The sequence below is a fragment of the Branchiostoma floridae genome, chromosome 17 (assembly GCF_000003815.2).
Source record: "Branchiostoma floridae strain S238N-H82 chromosome 17, Bfl_VNyyK, whole genome shotgun sequence".
NCBI classification, from domain to species: domain Eukaryota; kingdom Metazoa; phylum Chordata; class Leptocardii; order Amphioxiformes; family Branchiostomatidae; genus Branchiostoma; species Branchiostoma floridae.
Window position 1 is genome coordinate 18,631,268 of NC_049995.1, and position 24,270 is coordinate 18,655,537.

Sequence of the window (24,270 nt, forward strand, 5' to 3'; positions counted from 1 at the left end):
AAAAAAAAGGATACCCCAAGCCCGCAGACGGCAGGCAGCTGCTGCTGCAGGCGACCTAGAGGATCCGATCATGTGTCTGTAACTCTCGCGAGATACGTTTGAAGTGATTGGTCACTATTGATCCTGAAGAAGGCGACAGCGGTCATTGAAAATTTGATCTGTGTATACCTCCGTGTTGGAAGAAAGTTGAGCGTTGAGATATGAAAACGCTACAAACCTGCCCCGCTTGCTGGTATCTCAATCACAAGACCGGAGACGATGATCGCTGCAGTAACAGTAGTATCCGCTAGGTGCGTAGCTGCAACTGCCATCCCGACATCACTCAGTGGCCATGATCAAAGTCTAACGGGTACCGAGTTTGCTTCAAACTGCCACATTTACTGGTGTTTCAGTACCCATACAGGAGACATCTGAGGAAGTTTGTCTTAAAGAATCAGACTAACACTGGTTACATCTTCAGAGGTTCGTCTTACGGTTACGTCACACAAGTGAGTTTTTAAACCTGCTTCTCTAGAGGTGAGAAATGTTCACTTCAGCCAGGCGGCCATTTTAGGTCAATGACATAAAACGAATTTTGGTAGCTTGAGAATTTGATTGTTCTTTAAGTGGTCGGGAAGGAGTAGCACCTTATAATTAGGGAAGTAATGTGATAAGAAATTTCAGTAAGATCTCGTTTCCTTATTCTGAGGATATACTAGCATTTTTGCAGGTAAACGTGATGCGAAATGACTTGATAAATGACGTCAGCGAAACATCTGAACCTGTATATAAACGCGGGGTGTGAAGCTACGTGGGTGGGGCGTTTCTAAACTACAAGATATGTTCACAAGCGCATTAATTTATTTCTTGGATCTCTTCTTTGCGATTATAGATTTATAGTGTTTTTAGCACGTATCAGTGTCAAGATCTCTAACTCCGCCCCTTCGGCAGGTCCGCGTGACGTGTTCATGATTGTTGGATAAATATTCCAGCGTAGGTGATCTGATAATGGCCACTTCTTCTGTGCTACATTATGTTTGAAGGGATATCTGTGTGGGCATGTCAAACTGTCTTTTCACAGCTGAAATGTACATAAGTTATAATTATGAAAAATTATGAAGAAGAGCATGTAAGTATGTTATTTTGGGCAAGGACCTATCAATGCTCTGCTCTCTGTCCCCGCCCCTCTGCACGTCCGTGTGACGTAATTGTTGGAAAGAACAAACTCTTCGGAGTCGGTGCGTTGACCTTCGGGCCGAACTCTGATCGATTTTTGGGTGGTGGACATGGGGACAAAGTCTGTGGTTTAAACCAGTCAGTCAGTACATGACTCGGGCTTCTTTGTGATCTTTGTGATCCAGTCGCGAGAAGGTGACAGGATTTGTAGATGTTGTTACGGAGAATGATTAATGGTAATAGTCACAGATAACGTTATATATTTGTAAAATCATCTACAATAAATGTGTTAAAGTTGAATTGTTAGAGTGACCTTTTGTGACTATCTGTCAGAAATCTAAGACCATGAGCCTGAATATTCTGAGAGGTGGTACTGAAGAGCCGACTAGTGATTAATGATGGCAGTACACCCTTGGAATCATCGATTGGCCGGAAACAAGATGGTGAACGGGGAGGGGGGCATGTTCACAAGATGGCCGTCGCATGCGAAATAATTTTGCCATCGCAAACCTGTAATAAAAATATGCCCAATCACTCTATAGATATTTCTAATTTGCTATTGTGTTGTTGTGCAGGATGGCAGGCCTGGCGCGGGAAATTGAAGGGTTCACAGATGAAGACAGACGACATTTTGAGTTCGTGCGACCTCTCATTCACATCTCTGATTCCCTCACCAAAAAGGAAACGGATGACGTAAAAATATACTGCGCGCACGTGATTCCGAAAGGCATGATAAAAGGTCTAAAACGAGCGGTTGACATTTTTCTGAAGCTAAAAGAAATAGGCAAGATCAACCAGGAGAACTTGGACTTTGTTGAGGAGGTTTTGGAAATGATCGGACGACGTGATTTGGCTCGGGACGTTCTGCGGCCAGCCCAACAACCTGACCGAGCGGTTCCGGAAAATCCCGAACTCCAGCCGGAAATCCCCGAGCCCCAGCCGGAAAACCCCGAGCCCCTACCGGGACCAAGTCATGACGAAGCGAGGGCAGAAGGTAAGCAAAAATTAAGTATCATTGTTTACTCAAACTCAGTATAACATATCTCAAATAACCGCTAGGCACAAAATTCTTTAAATCGGGCTGTATAGAGTTTCCGATTCCGTGTATTTTTCTGTTTTATTCAAATTAGTATTTAAGACCGAAGAAGGGACAATGAAAACATACTAATGATAATTCTTTTCACATGTCTTCTATCCCTAGTCTGCAATATATGAAACTTAACCTTGTGAAAATATCTTAATATTTCCATAAACTCCAACGTCCAACATCTACACAGTGGTGCACGGCCACAGCAGCATGACCCAGGAGACGGTAGATCGTCATAGACAGAACATAGCATCCGCCTGTAACACCAGGAGGTCACAGGTCACAGAGTTCGCTACAAACCTGCCTCGTTTACTCGTATTTCAGTCAACAGACCGGCGACGCTAGTTCCTGTAGCTACAGTGCCAGCAATATCCGCTAGGCGCGTAGCTGCACCAGCCATCCCGACATCACCCAGTGGCCATGATCAAAGTCTAACGGGCACCGAGTTGGTTTCCCACCTGCCAAGCTAACTGGTATATCGGACCCAAGACAGGAGACATCTGAGGACGTTTGTCTTAAAGAATCAGACTGACACTGGTTACGTCTTAAGGAGTTTGTCTTGCCGTTACGTCACACAGGTGAGTTTTTAAACCTGCTTTACTACAGGTGAGAAACTTTTGACGTGGCACTTCAGCCGTGCAGCCATTTTAGGTCAACGACTTGGAAATAATTTTCTTTCACCTTGAGACTTTCATTGCTCTTTGTGTGATAAAAAAAATGGATAATATGAATTCAGAAAAAGTTTATGTACATAGCCCGATGGTGAACCTGACACTTAAATATCTTCTAAGTAACTTTGAATGGGTAGGTGGGTAGGATAATTTTTCATTACAAATCCATGGTATCCACAGTTGCACTTAAGATGTCTTATGTTACTGTTAATATGATAATAATCATGTAAGCGTCTCATTGTGGCAAGGACCTATCAGTGTCCTGATCTGTATCTCCGCCCCTCGGCACGTCCGCGTGACGTGTTAATGATTGTTGGACAGAACAAACTCTCAGGAGTGGTCTGAGCTGACGTCACGGGGAGGGCCAAGCAGAGATGTAAACACTAACACCACGAGTACATATTAGGCTTAGCGTCCATTCAATGGTGCTTATTTTACTCCACGGATGTTGATGTTGGTAAGATGACTTGTTAATGGTTAATTAGTTTTAAATGAAGTTAAACTGAAACGTCGGTGAGAGTATAAAATGCCTTATATGTTTGCAGAAAAAATTTGGTGGGCGTGTAAGACCGTAGTTTTGCTAATATGCTATTTGTGGCGACAGCTTGTCCTGATCTCTGTCTCCGCCCCTCGGCATGTCCGCGTGACGTGTTAATGATTGTTGGACAGAACAAACTCCGCCATGAGCTGAGGTCACGATGAGGGCAAGGTACTCAGAGATTCACGAATAACTACAGTACAAGTTCCAACTGGGCTGGATGTGGGCTGAATGTTGCTTAGTCAACATTACCTTAACAGTAAGTTACAGTAGGAAACTTATGAGTTTGCTCACGATGTGAACTGACCGCGCGTGCGCTAAGGTCAAAGGTCAAAGCTAATGAAAATATGAACTTTTATGCGTAGCTTACAATGCATCCCTCGGTTAGGACGTTAAATGGAGGTCCCGTGTCTGCGGAGATCTACAAACAACGCACGCTTAAGAACCCAACACACCTTTCGAAAAAGATTAGGGGTATTCCCCTGTGTGCTATGGTGCAAATTCTTCTGTCTCGAGTTGGTGATTCACTTCAAATCATCCGAATGGAGGCCTGGCGAACCTCCGTCTCGAATTAGGAATACGGTGAATTACACCATTCACCTGAACGGGAGACTTGGCGCATCCCTGTCTCATAATAAGTTAGCGAAAGGGTGTGTCACCCAGTAGAGGCGATATAACCACTCTTTGTGTAGGCACGTCGACCGATGATGGTGATGACAATGCATCACACAGTGAATGCGCATCCTGGCATGTGAACTACCTTATTCTTAGCCCTGACGCCTTGCGTGAGCCGTTCTAAAGTTCATCAGTATCACACAGTATTACCTTACTTACTAAATAAATAAATAAATAAAATAGATAAATACACAGGTCTTACTGGCAAGCGTGCAGATGTTGACACACTGGCAGCACCGAATCCGTAGGTGTTTTGGGCACACTTTTTGACAGATTAGCCGTGAGGCTCGGTGGGCGTCACTCCACCGTCATGGGCGCAGGGGCATGGCGAGTATCGAACTCAGGACCTACTGATTCTGATTCCAACGCTCTAGCGCCACACAGACACCCCTTACTTACTTAGACGTACGATATATATGTGCAGAATTGGTTCAGTTCAGTGACGTTTCATCGTCTGTTTCAGGATGGCAGGTCCGGTACGAGAAAGAGTCACAGATGCCGACAGGCGCCATTTTGATTTTGTGCAAACCTTGCTCCGTATTTCCGATGAGCTGACAGAAGAGGAAACAGCAAATGTGAAGTTGTTTTGTCTGCATCTGATTCCTGAAGGCCAGTCGGAACAACTGAAGCGGGCAGTGGACGTTTTCCAAAAGCTGATTAAACTGGACAAAATCGACCAAGAGAATCTTGACTTTCTCAAAGAGCTGTTGGAAAGAATCGGCCGACAGGACCTAATTCGGGACGTTCTGCAGCAGTTCCAGCCGCCTGACCGAGAGATTCCGGAGAATCCCGAACTGCAGCCGGGATCGAGTCAGCAGGGCCAGGGAGCAATTGCAGAAGGTAAGTAACAACTAACATGCAAGAAAAGTTTGTATAAGCCTCAAATAAAAAATCCATTATCTGGCCGGCAGCCTTACCTCGTTATTTCTATGGCATTTGCTCTCAATCCAACTAGTAAAAGAACTCATAAGAAACAATATTTCGGACATGTTTTCAATTAACATAAACACTTGATATTCCAGGACATGCAACCTCTAACACCTACGTTGTCGTGAACGGCCAAGTGCGCATGATCCAGGAAACTCTAGATCGCCTTAGAAACCACATAGCAACGTTATCTGGCAGCAGAAGGTCACAGGTCAAGTTCAGAGGTTACAAGAAGCACAAGAGCATCCTGGTGCACTTCTCCATACCGCAGGAGAATACGGCGGTGCTGAGGCACATGGCGGATCACTCCGACCCGAGACTTGTCTACATGGGCGTCAAGTCACTGCAGATCGATGCTGAAGTTCCCATCAAAGTCAAGCAGGGGGCGCCTGTGTACGGTGAGTTGACTTTGTATTTGTCTTCAATTGTATTTAACATAGACTTAGTCGGTACTTCTCCACTGGTCTGAATTCAGGCACATTCCGTTGGTATTCCAGTTTAGACATTGAGTGGTTTTATTTTGGCAATATTTGCGTTTTTCTTCCAAGTTACAAAAATATTTTTGGGAAAAAGAAAATGGTTGTCGACGCTTTTACAACATGTCTAATAGATGTCTAATAGATTGTCCCTAGCTGTCATTTTTTATACAGATAATGCTTTATGTACATGAAATGCAATTTCCATACATGAGAACCATCTAGACCATTTACCTGTTGATTTGTGAAGTTAGTTTCACTAAATTTCAGATGTCAAGAGACAACATCCTGTTGATGACATCGAGGTGGGATGCAGTACCCGGACCAGACACCAGAGGGCGCCCCAGGGCTGGACCCGTCTGTCTGCCCTGAACCTGTTCTCGGACGCCCTGCCGCTCCATCTGCAGGCAGCCGCGAGTCTGGAGTACCAGGGCTTCTCCTACAGCCTGGTCCGGGCTCTGGTGCAGAAGGACCGGCTCAGAGAACACCAGATGAGGCAGGCCATCCAGAACCTCAGGAACGCAGAGGTGGATTCCAACAAGCTCCTTCAGAAGGCAGAGATGGATTCCAACACGATCATGACTTTGAGTTCCAAGCTCAACATCACAGAGAACAGGCTGAAGGAGGCTCTTGAGACGATCGCAGTTCTTGAAGAAAAGCTGCAGCAGGCTCAAGAATACGCAGAGAAAGCGGCTAAGCAGGTGGCTTCCCAATTGACGGAGTACAGGGGAGAGAAGCCACCTGGAGGCTGGCCACAGGAGTACAGGGGAGAGAAGCCACCTGGAGACTGGTCGGCACAGGTCGAGAAGGCTGATTCAGCTACACAGACACACCTAACGGATCCTGTTGGTACTACATGGATATCTGGAGGTGTGGGTGACAAGGTTGGAACAGACCCGACTGTAAAGGAAGAAGACGGGAAAACTCCAAGACAAGACTCTGGCAGTGGGAGCAATGGAAAAGAGGATGTTCTCGGTACAAAAGCACATGAGCAAGAGCACCACACAGTGGGGACAAAGGTAGCAGCAGCTGGCCGTACTGGGGACATGGAACAGCGTGTCATCGCTTTTGGTGGGTATGGATCAGAACCTGGAAAGTTTCGGTTCCCACGTGGTGTTTTGGTGTCGCCTAGCAACGAGATATTTGTCGCTGATAGACTCAACAGGCGAGTCCAATTCCACAACACGAAGGGGGTTTACCTGCGCCACTTCCCAACAGTTGTACCGGGTACAGGGCGTAAGGTCATGAAGCCTTATGATGTTTGTATGGACGGTAACGGCAAGCTGTGGGTAGTGGGGTGGGGAGAGACAGCCGAGCATGTTGTACAGTACAGCACGGACGGGACCGCCATGGCGGGGTTTGACCTGAAGAGGAACGTTCATTTCCGCGGCATTGCAGTAGACATGCGCACTAACCACGTCCTGGTGACTGATGCAGAAAACAGTGAAATTCAAGTGTTCCGTCCGGACGGCTCCCTGGTGCGGACAGTCCGGCATCCACGGGCTGGGGAGATGACGCGCCCAACGTACGTCACTGTTGACAGGGAAGGGAACATTCTTGTGACAGACTGGTACAATGACTATGTCTACATGTATGACGAATCTGGGAAGTTCCTGTTCCAGTTCGGAGGTAAGGGCAAAGGTGAAGGTCAGATGAGTGATCCCCACGGCATCTGTACAGACAGCTCGGGTCACATCCTCGTGGCGGACTCTGTGAACGAGAGGGTTCAGATCTTCACACGTCACGGCGAGTTTGTCCGTACCGTCTCTGCTGGGTTTAAACCGACAGGCCTTGCTGTGGGACCGGAAGGGCAGCTGGTTGTGAGTAATTATGTGGACCACACTGTGACTGTATATTCCAACTATTAGTCAAGCAGTACTTCGGAGAAGGGTTTTGTCTTGCTTCAACACAAAAGAGTGAACATACCATATTCTCAAACCGGTCCTCTTGCCTACTTCATGAACGGCTCGATGGGGAGGAGGACGCTACAGGCTTTCAACGACCTTTGACCTTTTGCTCATATCAAACACCTGCAGGTCACGTGTTCTGAATAACCGGGGCCTCACTTGTCCTAAAGCATGTAAAAGGACTTGTCGAAAAACTGGTCATTCAACTCTCCATAATCCAACTTTCTAACGCCTGGAAGGTACCATGGGCTTTCCCGTGACGAGAGTTTTTTTTTTTTTCATTCCGCCCAAATTAGACTGAAGATCAACGTCAGTTTATCATGGATTGTTCACAATCTGACGATAAACGCTCAAGGCCATTCGCTTTTCTTTCCGCTTGTTCAAAAAAATTCAATACATTCCATCATAAGATAACCCTTACTGTGGAAAATATAGATAAATACATTTTACAAACTTTAAGGACTTATAGTATGAATCATACGTTAAACTCTAAATGTTGATTTATCCATATATTTGAACGTGGATTAATTCATTTGTACCCAATTTTGTATGTATGTATAATTGCATGCAGTAGATTCTTTGGATGTCGCTGTCATTCTATTGTGTTAATGAAGATTGTATGATAAATTAACAATAGTTTTATTGCACAACAATTGTACGGGGTACAAAGTATGGCATCTACATAACTACAGTTCTATATATGTACTTACATGCTCATAATACATTTTAAGGCAAATTCGCATGCAACATTCATCAAACATTTGGTTAATCTTTAAATAATAAGCGTCTGGACACCAAATATGGACATGTCGGGTTGGTTACAGTTTCAGCAGCAGGCGAAGATACTAACAGAACAATTATTAATTGATTAATTCTTCGTAAATAGCTTTTTATACTGAAGCTGTCAGGGGTCGTGCATGAGCATGGATTCACTTGACTTTGAGAAGGATTCCTTTAACTTTGAGAAGGATTCCTTTAACTTTGAGAAGGATTCCTTTAACTTTGAGAAGGATTCCTTTAACTTTGAGAAGGATTCCTTTAACTTTGAGAAGGATTCCTTTAACTTTGAGAAGGATTCCTTTAACTTTGAGAAGGATTCCTTTAACTTTGAGAAGGATTCCTTTAACTTTGAGAAGAAGGATAATCATTCAAGAATAGGAAAATGGCAGCTTTCTCACAGACTATGATCACGTCATGACCTAGCCGATGATAACTAGTATCCAAACAGCAGTTTAACGACAATGGTACAGGAGACGTGATATGTTTTACCTATAACATCAGCATGTATTATCAGCTGAACAAATAGATATTAAATACAGGCCTCTACACCATGTCTGCGGATTACACATTTGGTCTGTGGTATTAGCGGTTGAGTCTCTTACGAATGGAATTGAATTGGATTCTGTGAGATGATATAATACGTTTTGCACCAATAAAAGTCATCCAAAGGCTTACTTTGTATATAATGGCGAAATCCATTATAAATTCAAGTACTAAGCATGCTTTCGATCTCTTCGTAACGCCATACAATATTCCGGATTAATGATTAACATTCATAGACAAAAAAAATCTCGCGGACGTCTGGCGGTAAATTACAAAACTGCATTCATTCTGTAGAAATATGCAACAATGCGATTCTACGATATACCAAAACGGACTGTGCTTGCAATAACAACCAATGAAGTTGTAAAGAAAAGCTATTATGTATCTAATCGGCATAGGAATAATGCGGCATTGTTGCATCATTGGGACAATATTTCAAAACATCATTTGAGACTATGAGGAGTTGAGACACCGTCACAAAGTTTAGCTAACGATATAACAAATTGTTCGAATTTTTGTCCTGTTATGATAATAGTGTTGGCATGGACATCATCAGTTATCTGGTCTTTTTCAGGATGACCAAATTTAACCTTCCGCCAATCCTCTGGCAATATACATGATTTATTACATACTTGGCATCCCCAATATAAACACATGTAGATCATCTTATGCTCGTAAACAACTCATAAATTGCACCTCATAATGCCAAAAGCGACATAGAAAGTTATATATTCAAGTTAGGGGATAAAACCTTCCACACTTACCTTTTCTCACCAGACGTATTCACTTTTACCTGGACTATTTGATCTACGGGCACAATGACTCGTGCAGCTTGTATCACTCCCTAGTAATTTGTATCACTCCGCGGTACAGAGAACAAGAAAAGCAGAAAGAAATTCTAGGAGTCAGCTCACAAAGGTGCCTCCATTGAACCTTATAATCGTGCATCAGGACATCAGAACACAGTAGTTGTTTTGGATCCTTCATGCACTATTGTGCCTCAAGGTAACATGAACAGTGACATTGATGCCTTTCCGCCATGACAGTTAGACCAAAACAACACACCGTCTATTCCTCCTTTACCTATTTTCCTCTAAGATAATTACATTACACTGGAGTCCTTTTTACTGGGTGTTTGAACATAAGGTGAATATTTCTCTCTCTCTCCGTACTGAATACAGTACGTGTACCCCCAAGGTTAGAAAGTTACGAAAATGATCACATTACAAACAGCCTTTGTACCTGCAGGGTTCGGTTACCTTTATAGTCACGCACCGCTACCCTGTCCTTTATGCGGTTGGGGAGGGGGTAAACAGAACACCTATTCGTAGTAGGGATAAGACGCTACTAAAGTGAGGACGAACGCAGCCAAGGGTGTACAGGTATGTTGTGTTGCTATCTAAGAGGTATCTTTCCAATTCTGCAGTAAGGTTATGAAGATAGCATTTGATAGTTAATACCAAACGGCCATAATGTACCAGGGTCCTTCTCTTTCCACTATCACCGGGTATTTGGTCTATCCTAGTACGGAGAGAAACTGACTTTAGAGTTTCTCAAGGATCTCTCAAAGTCTCTCAGAGTCTGTCACATGTTACTACACCCCTTATGCTAAATTGTTATGGAAAAATACTTGCTTACTTCTTGAAGCTCAGAACATTAGCATAAACAGACATAACTGGCAGGAAAACGGGTATTCTACATGTAGGGTAACTCGTGATAGAGGTATTAATGTAGGTGCCAATAACGTGTTATACGGGATGAGCTTTGTTGGTGTTGCAGGAATGACTCCTCTGGTTCTGAATATTTCAGTTTCACCCAGCGACCCAAACTGCTTCGATTGCCTACCGGGCTATAGTCGCTGTTAGTTCGTGAACTCCTACGTTACGCGGTTTAGAAGCACATTTTCCTTCAGTAGGGTGTTATATGTTCTAATATTGCAAGGTAAACTAAAGTTTACATCAGATCCTACGGTAACTCTGAACTGCAATATTTCGGCAGGTAACCCAAATGCGAATACCGAGTGTTACCTTATCTAGGGGTATTGTGGTTGATAAGTCACAGCGATACAGATAGGCACCGCGTGTTTTGTGGGGATGTGACCCTAGCATGACCTCTGTGGCTCAAAAGCAAACAACTTCTCAGTTTCACCCAGCGTGTAAAAGACACATACCTGACAACAAACACTGATCGTTAAGAAACACCATGCATTTATATAAGTGGCAATTATCGTTGTGCTACGTATCAGCTTTGTCGCGAAGTAACATTATTCCAAAGTACCTGTAAGCATTAAGACTGTGAATAAAGTATGTGGGGCTACCAGCGTCACGTCCAGGCAGTGTGATTTGTTGACGTTACCTTGCAATACTAGTCTGGTTGAGAACTTCTTTATTTCTATTTCTCTTATCTTGTCAAAGAATTGCTTGTACATCACATCTCATACCAAACAACGCTATTCCGTGAATATAAGGCGGTCTAAAACATGTCCGATGTCGCAATGTTAGCCAGAACAAGAGTTAGACTTCGGTCCCAATTGGAAAAATGGGCCCTGCCGAGCGATTCAAGGCTGTTTGTGGCACTTTCCGGCGTTACCCCTTAGTGGCCTAGTGGGATATCCTGCGGCTCCCGGGATATCTTTGAGCAATAATTCCGGGGCTCAGTAACTTAAGGTCGCCAGGACCTATCTGTGGCTTACAACGAGGGGTGTCCCCAGGATTGGGCAGTCCGCCGGGGCAAATTTGTAGTTTCGGTGCAATTGGGACCGAATTCTTACGTTGCATGCACCGCCGCGTCTAGGCAAGTTTGGTTGGGTTTGTTTGGTAATAGTCTGTAAACTGAGTAACGGGACTTTCTTTGTTTTCCAGACTTGAGTCAATAACGTTACAAACGGACAAAGCGCGCTTTGTGTACGTAGAAGCATATGCATGACGGGACCCGTTCAGAACAAATGTACTTCCAAGGTTCACCTGCAGAGGACAGACTTGTTCAAAGTCACACACCGGACCTGATTTAAACTTACCTGAAGTATGACTGTTAGAACAAAACGCGCTTAATGCCCACTGTTATTTAATTTGGGTCCTTTACAACAATTCCATGCCATTATCGCCTTGTGGTATTACAAATGAGTAAAAGAAATCCAATCCTCATGTATAGGCCTGTGATCACCATCATCATTTTCGCCACATGCACTGAGCTGAGACATACTTCCCAGCAGCCTTTGCAATACACATTCACAATGCACCTTTGTCTCTGATGTTTTTACATATGATTTACTAGCCATACTTTGTACATTTCAGTTTCATTAATTTTCGTTTTACACATGATTTGATATATGATTTGACCTCTGACCTCCACCCCATCTCTTGACATATTGATTTTGACCTTGGGACGTTTTCGACTTCTGTATCTGTATCTGTATCTGTATCTATATAGCCGGTATAACCGCCATTCGGCGTAACACACCAGCTTCGCAGGCACGCGGTGCAGCAGCAGCAGCTGGTTATATTACACTGAACGATCCGTCACACCTAACTTTTGCACATCTATCTGCTTGAGTATGGACACTGATTATGTTTTGACGCACCGGTTTTATGTTTTCTGTACTGAATGTTGTCCCTGGGTGTTCAAAGTTTGACTGATTGTTACCACGTTTTGTCTTGTATGTTATTTACATGTATGTTAACGGGCCCCCTTGGAAATCAACTATGCACTGTTGTAGGGGCTACCCATCTGTTTCAAGATGAAATAAATAAATAAATAAATGCACCTCCGATATGGCTGAAGTCGGCTGTGACCAACAAGTGTACAGACTTGTCAAGTGGCCTCTGACAGTGCAGCAACTGGTACAATTTGATCAGAGATTTCATTTATTTTTCGTTCGCATGGAAGTATTTTGGTGCATTTTGCACACGCAGTATACATATTGATAGTGTTTAAAAACGCACTAGTTTGGTTAAATACTTTTTAAAAGCAACTATTTGCATCAATATTCCATGACAAGCGCAGTCTAAAACACGGAAATCAAAAAGTTGCACAGAATGCAAATGTACCAATGACATTATATAATGTCCTTGGTTGTGCCTTTTGTGTTGAAGTATACACCACTCATGTCCCGCCTGACCAGTGGACTACAAATATCATCATCCCACTACCCAAGAAAGGTGACCTAACACAGATGACAAACTACAGGGGAATTTCACTCATGTCTATCGCTGCTAAAGTCTATAACAAGATTCTTCTCAACCGAATCCGCAGACAAGTCGATCCCATTCTAAGGAAAAACCAGGCAGGATTCAGGGAAGGACGTAGTTGTGCGCAGCAAATACACATCCTCAGAAGAATCATGGAAGGTTTTAAAAACCAACAACTGCCATTATGGGTAACTTTTATTGACTTTAAGAAAGCGTTTGACTGTATAGACAGGGAAGTTATGTTCGCCGTATTACGCCACTATGGCATCCCTGAACCAGTGGTAAAGGCCATAAGTGTTTTGTACAGTAGCTCTAAGAGTGTTGTCATGGTTGATGGGCATGTGTCACAGTGCTTCCAGGTGTCTTCTGGAGTCCTACAGGGTGATGTCTTGGCACCTTTTCTCTTTATCATTCTCATTGACTATCTTATGAGGAGGGCCACAGTAGAACCCGACTCAGGTATTGTGACTCACCCCAGAGCGTCCAGTCGATACCCGGCTAAGCGGATAAATGATTTGGATTTTGCCGATGATATTGCTCTATTAGAGTCATCGGGTCCAAGAGCACAAGAACAACTCACTAAAACTGCTACTGCAGCATCCGACTTAGGTCTTGTTGTTAGTGTCCTTAAGACGGAATACATGTGTTATAATGACAATCCAATTCCCCCACTTCTTGTGTATGACAAACCGATTAAGCATGTACAGGATTTTAAATACCTTGGCTCTATGATGGCCTCAACAAGTAGTGACCTTAAGAAGCGTAGAGCTTTAGCATGGGTAGCTTTCTGGGACTTAGAACATCTATGGAGAAGTAATAGTATCCCTATTGCTGTTAAAGTAAGACTGTTTAAGGCCTCGTGTGTTTCAGTACTTACTTATGGATGTGAATCCTGGGTTATTACTAAGGTGATGGAGTGCAGAATTAACTCGTTTGCAACATCTTGTTACCGTGTCATGTTAAACATCAAGAGGCTTGACCGGGTGCCTAATTCTGTAATCTACAAACTGACCAACACAAAACCCTTGATTGAGCATGTAAGGTCAAGACAGTTGGACTACCTGGGTCACGTACTGCGAATGCCTGAGGACGAGCCCGCCTGTCTCTATTCGCTGTACTTACCATCACATGGCAAACGCAGGCGAGGTCGCCAACCCATGTCCTACCTGCAGTACATACAGCAGCTGCTGGGGGACGAAAGCGGCCTACTTACACCGGGGCAGATCAAAACCCTGGCTGCCGACAAGAAACAATGGAGACTTGCAGTCGCCCGCCTTGCGGCCGACCGATAGATAGGTTGTACAGAATTAGCCTTGTACAATTCAAGAAACGCTATTCACTGATGACACTGCATCATCATCATCATTTCTTTAGTTATTGAGGCTACCAACTTCAATTTGCTGAAGACTTTTGTAGCCTATATGTTAGAGTGTAAAGTGCCTTTCCCAAGGGCACAAGACCGGTGACACGTCGGGGTTTGAACTCAGGACCTTCTGGACCTGAGTCAAACGTGCTGACGATTGCGCCACGCGGTCCCACATTTATCATCCTCTATGAGGTGCAGCAAGTGAGGCTTCCTTTATCCTCTTTGGTCAAAGTCAGTTATCTGGGATGTGATTTGTGGAATGTCCATTGTAAAAAAACGCTGGGTGTATTATGCATGCCAGGTCTGCTCTGCCGACATAACTTGCCGGCACTGCTGGCAAGCGGTCATTTTAGGCCATCTTGAAAATGCATTTGTTACACCATATCACAGCACGAACTGGGCTGAAGTGGGGTGTCCATGTTAACAAAATAACAACCAAGGCTTAACAGACATTGGGAGTAATCAAACGCAACTTGTGGGCATGCCCAACCAGGGTAAAATCACTCGCATACACGTCACTAGTAAGACCTAACCTTGAATATGCCGCTACAGTATGGGACCCGTATACAAAGAAAGACAAAGATAAACTTGAAAAGGTACAGAACCAAGCTGCCCGACTCTGCACAAACAAATATAACAGGGATTCTAGTGTTACCAAAATGAAAAAAAGATTTGCAGTGGATGTCACAGAGGGAAAATGTCCAGACTTTGCATGATGTACAAAATGACCAATAAACTGGTGGACGTACCAACTGATAAGTATCTAATACAAGCTCAAAAAAAGAACAAGAAACAGTCATGCCTTCAAATACCAGAGTTACCAACCTAGGATTGATGTGTTCAAAAAATCGTACATTCCCAGAACTATCGTATAGTGGAATTTGTTATCACCAAGTACAGTAGGGGCATCTTCTCTGGGTTATTATATTTCAGCCATACCATATATGGTATGGTGAAATATATTGTATTCGTAATGTTTCTTTCTTTCTTTCTCCTGTCAAATCTTCAAATCGAATCATCTCCGTCGTTCCGGGACCGAATGACCTGAAATTTGGCACAAGAGTAGAGTGGGTCAATACCGAGGTGCTTTTTTCTCATTTTTTTCATATCTGCCTCTAAAATGATTTTATTGAAGTTTAAAGGTCACGTTTTGACCACAACGGTAAATTTTGGCCCCCTGTACCATTGAATTACAATGGAATGACCTTAAATTTGGTGTAGATAGGCATTAGATAGTTGGTAAAATGATTCAAGTAAAATTTTTGGCATGAACCAATTTCAAATTATTAATTTCTGCACTTTTCTGAGGGGAAATTTGTTTTCTTTCGGCCTTCTCCCGTGAACTCCCGTGACCCCAGAGCCCACAGGTGCCAGCGGTCTGGGGAGAGCGAGAGTTAATTACTTTATGGACGCCAGCCAATCAGCGACGAGAAAGGCGAATGCTACTAGTAGTTAATATTCATAAGCGGGACCTTGCAATCCCGTATATACACAAACAGATGCATATTACAGCCTTATAGTGGCCATATGTTACCCTGTGCCCGGTTTGAAATTGTAGTTTGCTAGGATTTGGAGTTCAGACAGTGTCATTTGAGCGGTAGCGGACGGTACGCGTGCATTGAACGTCAGAATACAAGTCTGTGTCGATGAATTTACCAACATTCCGCATGGCACTATCAATCATTTTTGGCAGATTTGACTTTGGGGGGTAGTTGAGACAATCGAGAAAATGTTATTTGGCAGAAAACGCGGGAAAATTGGACAGTTTGCGTTTAGTTTTGATACGTAAGTTTGACAGTGGCGAGAATGCATGTATTTTTTCCCAAACAAATGTAGGTACTTCTAACGTTAGTGTTGTTGTTGTTCTTTTTTGACGTAAACTTTGTACATTCAAAGTGTAAGTAACTTTAAACTGCCAGACTTTGAGCCCAATAAAACACTCTTAGTACCAGAGTATCACCACTGACCTCCAAAAAGAAACCCCCGAACAAGGTAGAAACTCCTATCCTCCAGGTCTCGCACGCTACGAGCAGGAAATTACAACACTCAGACAAGATTACGTCCGATGGCTGATTGCATACAAAGTAAAACAATTTAACAGTGGTATACAGGATATATACTTAACAAAGAATTCGAAGGAAAATGAAATATATAGATAAAGCCAAATCAAGTTAACTTGTTGGTCCTAGGATTTTTCAGAAAAGAAATGAAGCGACAGGGTGGTAAAATTCGAGACGTCTCCGTTTATGTAATGGCTCATACAAAACAAGAAGAAGATTGAAGTTTTTAGCTTGAAAAAAACAACAACAACACACTCCTACTACACAACACCTGCACCTGCTTGACAATTATTAAAACGTATGCCCTACTTGATTAAAAAAAAAAAGCAATGCAATAATAAATGTACCCACATCACAAGGAGATTATGACGGTACTTAGACCTAGTTATCGAAGTGGAAATTGTTGAATGGCGTCATGTAATTTCATGATGAAAATCTTCTGAATGGAAGATGCGGTTTTTTTTCACTCTCGGAAAAATAGGAGCTGCCGCAATTCTAAAAGCCAATCAGTTATGCATAGGCGCTCCTGTGGAAGATTATATTCTTCCATATGGGCCCGGTTCATATTGGGCAAGCTCTGTTTTGACCTGAAATCAATTCACAATATTAGTTCTCTTTTGGGGATAACTTACAGTTAAAATATTGCATTTTTGCGCAGGGGTGACTTGGAACAGTCCAATGTTGCGTGGGAATGGGTATGGCTGAAATATGCTGTATTTGCACCCAAGCAAATGTCGGCCTTTCTAGTTTTAAAGAACGCTTGCAGATAGATGTGCAAAAGTTAGGGGTAATGAGTCATTCGGTGTAATATAACCAGCTGCTGCCGCGCCGCGTGCCTGCGAAGCTGGTGTGTTACGCCGAACGGCGGTTATACCGGCTATATAGATACAGATACAGAACTAGCCTATTCTTAAACCTACTGCCTTCCGTGAATCAGTATTATGTTATAAGCATTAAGTTGCAATGAACGTCTTACTTACTTAGACTTATAATGTGTGTACAAAAGTTTCAGTTCATGAACGTTTTATCGTCTGTTTTCAGGATGTCAGGTCCGGAACGAAAAAAAATCACACCTGCCGACAGGCGCCATTTTGAATTTGTGCAAGCTTTGCTCCGTATTTCCGATGAACTGACAGAAGAGGAAACGGCAACCATGAAGTTGTTCTGCCTGCATCTGATTCCTAAAGGCCAGGCGGCACAACTCAAGCGGGCAGTGGATGTTTTCCACAAGCTGATAGACCTGGACAAAATTGACCAGGAAAACTTGGAGTTTATAGAAGAGATCTTGTTAAGAATCGGCCGACAGGACCTGATTCGGGACGTTCTGCGAAGGTTCCAACCGCCTGACCGAGAGATTCCGGAAAACCCCGAACTGCAGCCGGAACCCCCCAAACATCCGCCGTAAATCCCCGGGCTCCTGTCGGGAACAACTCAGGAGTTGGCCGATGCAGAAGGTCAGTGACATTTAATTAGCTTTTCATCTATTAGATAGTATGATGAGAACAAAATTATTTTCATGCTATTTAAAGTACGTACATGTAGACCAATATTGTAACAATGCATAGCTAAAACAAAGCTTTAATTCGAATTCCAATACGGGACCCTCTAATCTCTAGCGGCAGGTCTCGCGAGACTGTAATCTGGCCGCGCGCGCGCGTGATTTGACAGTCGGACGGTAACAGCCTTTAGCAGCCCAGCCGCTAACAATGGCTTCTCCCAGCATCGACTCGATCGAGTCAACTTCAGAGATTCGTTGTGCTATTATTTGGCAACATCCGCCGGTAAATCGGCATGCCATGAGCAGATAATATTGTTGTGAACCTATGGGAGCGATATCGTGCTGTAAATTTGCAAATTTCTGGTCATTTTTCACAATTTTTGACGGGCGGTTTATGCTTGCTTGTCGTGAGAAAAACGTGCATATAGGCGCGTCGCCTTACTTGTAGTTACTCGGATAAGTTTGGCTCAAGCCGTAAAAATATCCCACAAAAGCGTACAAGTACCATTATTGGACCATTGTAGATCCAAACTCGTAAGACTTTCGGCGATTTTGACCGTAAATTAGTCGATGGCAACATATCGGCCTTCGGGAGTTTACGCGTACGTGAGTTGGGGAGGGGGGCGTGTTTCCGTGTACATGTGTTCGTTTTGATCAAGACGGAGTCACTTTTCCGACTATGTCTATGATTTCAGTTTTCGCCGGATGAAACTCCACAAAAACGGGAACATATCGATGTAGGGTCCTTCTGGGTAGAAATCTAGCATGGTTTCGGCGGCTTTGTGGGCAACTTTTTATTGGTTAACTTCATACGTGATGAGTGGGTGTGTCTGCAAATGTATGACGTTTGGCATTTGCTGTTCTTTTTCAGATCAACGCGTCGCGATCGAAATTCACATCATCAGGGAAATAATGCAAATCATATGGATGCAATAGCCGTATTTCATGTTTTATAAAAGATGTCTTAACATATGTTCTTACTCGATCTCGTAGAGCTTTGCAAATCATGCTTTTGAGAAATGATAATTACATGTATATATCATTAGTGTTTTTTCCAAATGATAGACAAGTTCTCACAGCATTTACAGTATTGACGAAAATAAGCATCCGATAAGTAATACTTTTGGGAAATGGTAATGTTTCATACACATAATCATTCAAATGTACATTGTATTAAAATGTGAACTTTCAACATCTCTGACTGTTTTTGCGTGGCATAATTTTTGCAACAAATGAGACATCGTCCTACTCAGACCTAAGACAGGTAAGGTGTCAACTTCCCTGTGCTATACATAGTAGTCCACTGTATTCTGCTGATGCAGTGGTCAGGACACTGCATCAACAATCAGTCTTTCTTCATACATACCATAGAGTTTCTTACCTCCTTTGGCTCTTTGAGTGAACAGCTCCGGTAGTATGGCTGTTTTGTGAAAGTGGTCAAGCTTTGGGATATTCTTCTTCTGCCATTCTGAGTCTACTTTAATTCGTTCGCAGAATAAATTATCCCTGCCAAAGTAGACAACGAAGTCCGCCCAATTTAAGTTACAGCAATAGATATTCCCTTGCACTTGGTGGTGGTACCTGTGTGTCTTATCAATGTCTATTTTAGCTTGAGTCCTTTCTTTGACTGGGGACAGAATGAATACACGAATGCGTTACTGGAAATACATGCAGTAGATGTACACATTTCCCCGTAAAAAGTATAAAAAACGCACATTTCTAATTTCATGTTCATGGTGAAATCATCCCTTCCGAGCTGTCTTTTTACCAGACAATCCCAGTGCTTAAGTAACGTGTTATCATCAAGTACATTTGGGGGGATCTTGAAAAATATGATGCATGTTGGCACTTTCTCTTCATTGACACACTTGGACTGACGGCTAATGCATCCATATGATTTGCAGTATTTCCCTGCTGATGTGAATTTCGATCGCGACGCGTTGATCTGAAAAAGAACAGCAAATGCCAAACGTTATACATTTGCAGACACACCCACTCATCACGTATGAAGTTAACCAATAAAAAGTTGCCCACAAAGCCGCCAAAACCATGCTAGATTTCTACCCAGAAGGACCCTACATCGATATGTTCCCGTTTTTGTGGAGTTTCATCAGGCGAAAACTGAAATTATAGTCGGAAAAGTGACTCCGCCTTGATCAAAACGAACACATATACACGGAAACACGCCCCCCTCCCCAACTCACGTACGCGTAAACTCCCAAAGGCCGATATGTTGCCATCGACTAATTTACGGTCAAAATCGCCGAAAGTCTTACGAGTTTGGATCTACAATGATCCAATAATGGTACTTGTACGCTTTTGTGGGATATTTTTACGGCTTGAGCCAAACTTATCCGAGTAACTACAAGTAAGGCGACGCGCCTATATGCACGTTTTTCTCACGACAAGCAAGCATAAACCGCCCGTCAAAAATTGTGAAAATGACCAGAAATTTCCAAATTTACAGCACGATATCGAGTCCATAGGTTCACAACAATATTATCTGCTCATGGCATGCCGATTTACCGGCGGATGTTGCCAAATAATAGCACAACGAATCTCTGAAGTTGACTCGATCGAGTCGATGCTGGGAGAAGCCATTGTTAGCCGCTGGGCTGGTGAAGGCTGTTACCGTCCGACTGTCAAATCACGCGCGCGCGCGGCCAGATTACAGTCTCGCGAGACCTACCGCTAGAGATTGGAGGGTCCCGTATTCTTACATGTGCTATATGTGATATAATATTGTTATTTTGTCTATACGTTGCACTTAGACACGATCTAGACACAGTTTTTCTCGATATCTGCAAGCCGGCAAACTCTCGCCGACAGCTTTTTTTTCAGCATCTAGATGGAACTGCAGATATCGCTGTCAAGATGTCGGCAAAATTTCTCCCAAAAGATCCGGAGTATTCTCCCGATACTACAAAACCCTTGGCTACAATGATAATTTTTGGTGTGTCACAAGATGAACTGACTCGTCTTATCTCTTTATGAAAGACTTCCGCAATTTTTGTATTAATTTCGTGTTTTGTTTTTGTTCTCAGGTGACGTGCAGAAACACTTTGACTATGTCATCGAAGAAGTCAGCCACAAGTGGGACGACCTGGCCCGGAAGCTGGGATTCCATGGTAACGAAATCAAAGTAATCCGAGACTTGGAGCGTGATCATGATCACAGGTGCAGGGAGATGCTGACCAGGTGGAGAAACAGGGAGGGAAGGGAAGCTACAGTACAGGTGCTTATCCAAGCCCTAAAGAATATTGGTGAAACTCGGACAGCAGAGAGCCTAGAAGGTTTGTATCATCATCGTTTTGTGAGAAATATCAAATGTTACCATCACGATCTAGCAGTTCTGTAGCAAATTATAAGGGTTAAGGATTTTCCTCTCAAGCCAGCTAGAAACTATTAAAAACTGTCTGAATATTTTTCTAAACAGCAAAAACTTATTAATGATTATTGTTTGCAGGAACTACAACCTCCAACACCTACGTGGTTGTGCACGGCCAAATGCGCATGATCCAGGAAACCCTAGATCATCTTAAAAACTGCCTGGCAACGTTATCTGGCACCAGAAGGTCACAGGTCAAGTTCAGAGGTTACAAGAAGCACAAGAGCATCCTGGTGCACTTCTCCATACCGCGGGAGAACACGGCGGTGCTGAGGCACATGGCGGATCACTCCGACCCGAGACTTGTCTACATGGGCGTCAAGTCACTACAGATCGACGCTGAAGTTCCCATCAAAGTCCAACAGGGGGCACCATTGTACGGTGAGTTGATTTTTTCAGTCTTTATATGTACTCTATTTGTCAAATTTAGACTTTTGCAGGTCCATCACAGGAATGTTGATTTTAAAGTGAGTTTAAATTTCTCTCTTGAAGATGCACCATCAAAGACTACAGAGTGTTTTCTTTTGAAAAATCAGCAGTCAATTTCATTCCATTGCTTTCTGACCATCTCCCATATGACTGAAACTATCAGTATCTATGTTAGATATCTGAATAAAGATATTTACTAAACTCCAACTAGCAGCTGTTGTACGAGATAATATAACAAACCCTATGTTTCATCATGACATTTATCTTTCACTTTTGTGTCCCAGATGTCATGAGACAACTGCCTGTTGATGACATCGAGGTGGGATGCAGTACCCGGACCAAACACCAGATGGCGCCCCAGAGCTGGACCCGCCTGTCTGCCCTGAACCTGTTCTCGGACGCCCTGCCGCTCCATCTGCAGGCAGCCGCGAGTCTGGAGTACCAGGGCTTCTCCTACAGCCTGGTCCGGGCTCTGGTGCAGAAGGACCGGCTCAGAGAACACCAGATGAGGCAGGCCATCCAGAACCTCAGGAACGCAGAGGTGGATTCCAATACGCTCCGTCAGAAGGCAGAGGTGGATTCCAACACGATCATGACTTTGCGCTCCAAGCTCAACATCACAGAGAACAGGCTGAAGGAGGCTCTTGAGACGATCGCAGTTCTTGAAGAAAAGCTGCAGCAGGCTCAACAATATGCAGAGAAAGCCGCCAAACAGGTGACATCCCACGTGACGGAGTACAGGGGAGAGAAGCCTCCTGGCGGCTGGCCACAGGAGTACAGGGGAGAGAAGCCGCCTGGAGGCTGGCCACAGGAGTACAGGGGAGAGAAGCCGCCTGGAGGCTGGTCGGCAGAGGTCGAGAAGGCAGATTCAGCTACACAGATACACCTCGTGGGTCCTGTCGGTACCACAGGGAGACTTGGAGAAGTGGGCGAAAAGCTTGGAGAAGACCCGACTGCAAAGGAAGAAGGCAGGAAAACTCCAAGGCAAGGCAGTGGGAGGCATGGAAAAGATGATGTTTTCGGTTCAGAATCATCCAAATCAGAGCGACACACAGCGGGGACAGAAGGAGCGGCACCTGGCCCTACTGGGGACTTGAAACAGGGTGTGATCACTTTTGGCGGGGAAGGATCAGAACCTGGAAAGTTTCGGATCCCACGTGGTGTTGTCGTGTCACCTAGCAACGAGATATTTGTGGCCGATCACGTTAACAGGCGAGTCCAAGTCCACAGCACAGAGGGAGTTTACCTGCGCCACTTCCCAACAGTTGTATCGGGTACAGGGGATAAGGACATGCAGCCATATGATGTTTGCATGGATACTAACGGCACGCTGTGGGTGGTGGGGGAAGGAGAGACAGCTGACCATGTTGTACAGTACAGCACGGACGGGACCGCCATGGCGGGGTTTAACCTTAAGAAGAGCATTTATTTCCGCGGCATCGCAGTGGACATGCGCACTAACCACATCCTGGTGACTGATGCAGACCAAGGTGAAGTTGAGGTGTTCCGTCCGGACGGCTCCCTGGTGCGGACAGTCCGGCATCCACGGGGTGAGATGACACGCCCAACGTACATCACTGTGGACGGGGAAGGGAACTTTCTTGTGTCGGACTGGGACACTCACTGTGTCTACGTGTATGACGAGTCCGGGAAGTTCCTGTTCCAGTTTGGAGGGGAGGGAAGTGGTGAAGGTCAGCTGACTGGTCCCGCAGGCATCTGTACAGACAGCTCGGGGCACATCCTCGCGGCAGACTATGACAACAAAAGGGTTCAGATCTTCACACGTCACGGCAAGTTTGTCCGAACCTTCCGTACTAGGTTTAAGCCGAATGGCCTGACTGTGGGACCGGAAGGGCAGCTGGTTGTGACCAGCCATAACCACACTGTGACTGTATTTCCTAACTACTGAGTTCCTGACCACTGAGTTAGATCTTTGATAAAGATTGAATGTTGACAGGACTTACCCATTCTAACCGATTATCCGGTCTACTTCGTGATGACTGATGAGGAACGGATGGACGGGGCGGAGGGCGGTACCGACTTCCTACGACCTTTGACCCATCGCTCAGGCAATACTTTTGGAAAATCACGTGTTCTCAGAAATTGAGTCCTACTTCTATCTGTTCCCATCTGTTTCGTCAGTCATCCTGAAGAAGACTTGAGGATTCGGTGATTCCCGAAAGCTCATTTTGTTATCCATCTTCATATTGCTTCATTCCAGTACATAGATCTATGCTTAAAATACACTTTATGCGAAATTCGAATCTTTTTAGTAGCAAACGTGTCTAAAAACCATGGTAACTTTTGGGGTATGTCTGATTTGACAGATCAAAGCTTTATTAATTGATTATTGCTTCGTAAATAGCTTTGCAGACTCAAAGGTCTTGCATGGCCATGGATTCCCTTTTAAACATCGTACATTGGTATTAATCAATTGGCAACACTGTGATATTAAAAAAAAGTCATCTTGTATATATTCTAATTTTGCGAAGACGGAATGAAGTTGAGAAGAATGACAGACTCGTCACAAACTCGAGGGTACCCTTCAGTTTGACCGATGATAACGACTATCCAACCAGCAGT

The 24,270-nt window shown here is 44.0% G+C and overlaps 2 protein-coding genes and 1 pseudogene across 2 annotated transcripts; all 3 read left to right on the plus strand.

Annotated features, from left to right (window-relative positions):
* Nucleotides 1-1,731: 1,731 nt before the first annotated feature.
* Nucleotides 1,732-7,397, plus strand: LOC118404465 (E3 ubiquitin-protein ligase TRIM32-like). The gene is made up of 4 exons (XM_035803541.1): nt 1,732-2,149; nt 4,736-4,966; nt 5,149-5,264; nt 6,288-7,397. Exons 1-4 carry the CDS (start codon nt 1,732-1,734, stop codon nt 7,395-7,397), a joined length of 1,875 nt encoding a protein of 624 aa, XP_035659434.1.
* Nucleotides 7,398-17,414: 10,017 nt separating this feature from the next.
* Nucleotides 17,415-22,784, plus strand: LOC118404466 (annotated as a pseudogene).
* A 194-nt stretch (nt 22,785-22,978) lies between these two features.
* On the plus strand, nt 22,979-23,911 carry LOC118404468 (tripartite motif-containing protein 3-like). Its single transcript, XM_035803542.1, has one exon. The coding sequence runs from the start codon at nt 22,979-22,981 to the stop codon at nt 23,594-23,596; it is 618 nt and encodes a 205-aa protein (XP_035659435.1). The 3' UTR covers nt 23,597-23,911.
* Nucleotides 23,912-24,270: the final 359 nt, after the last annotated feature.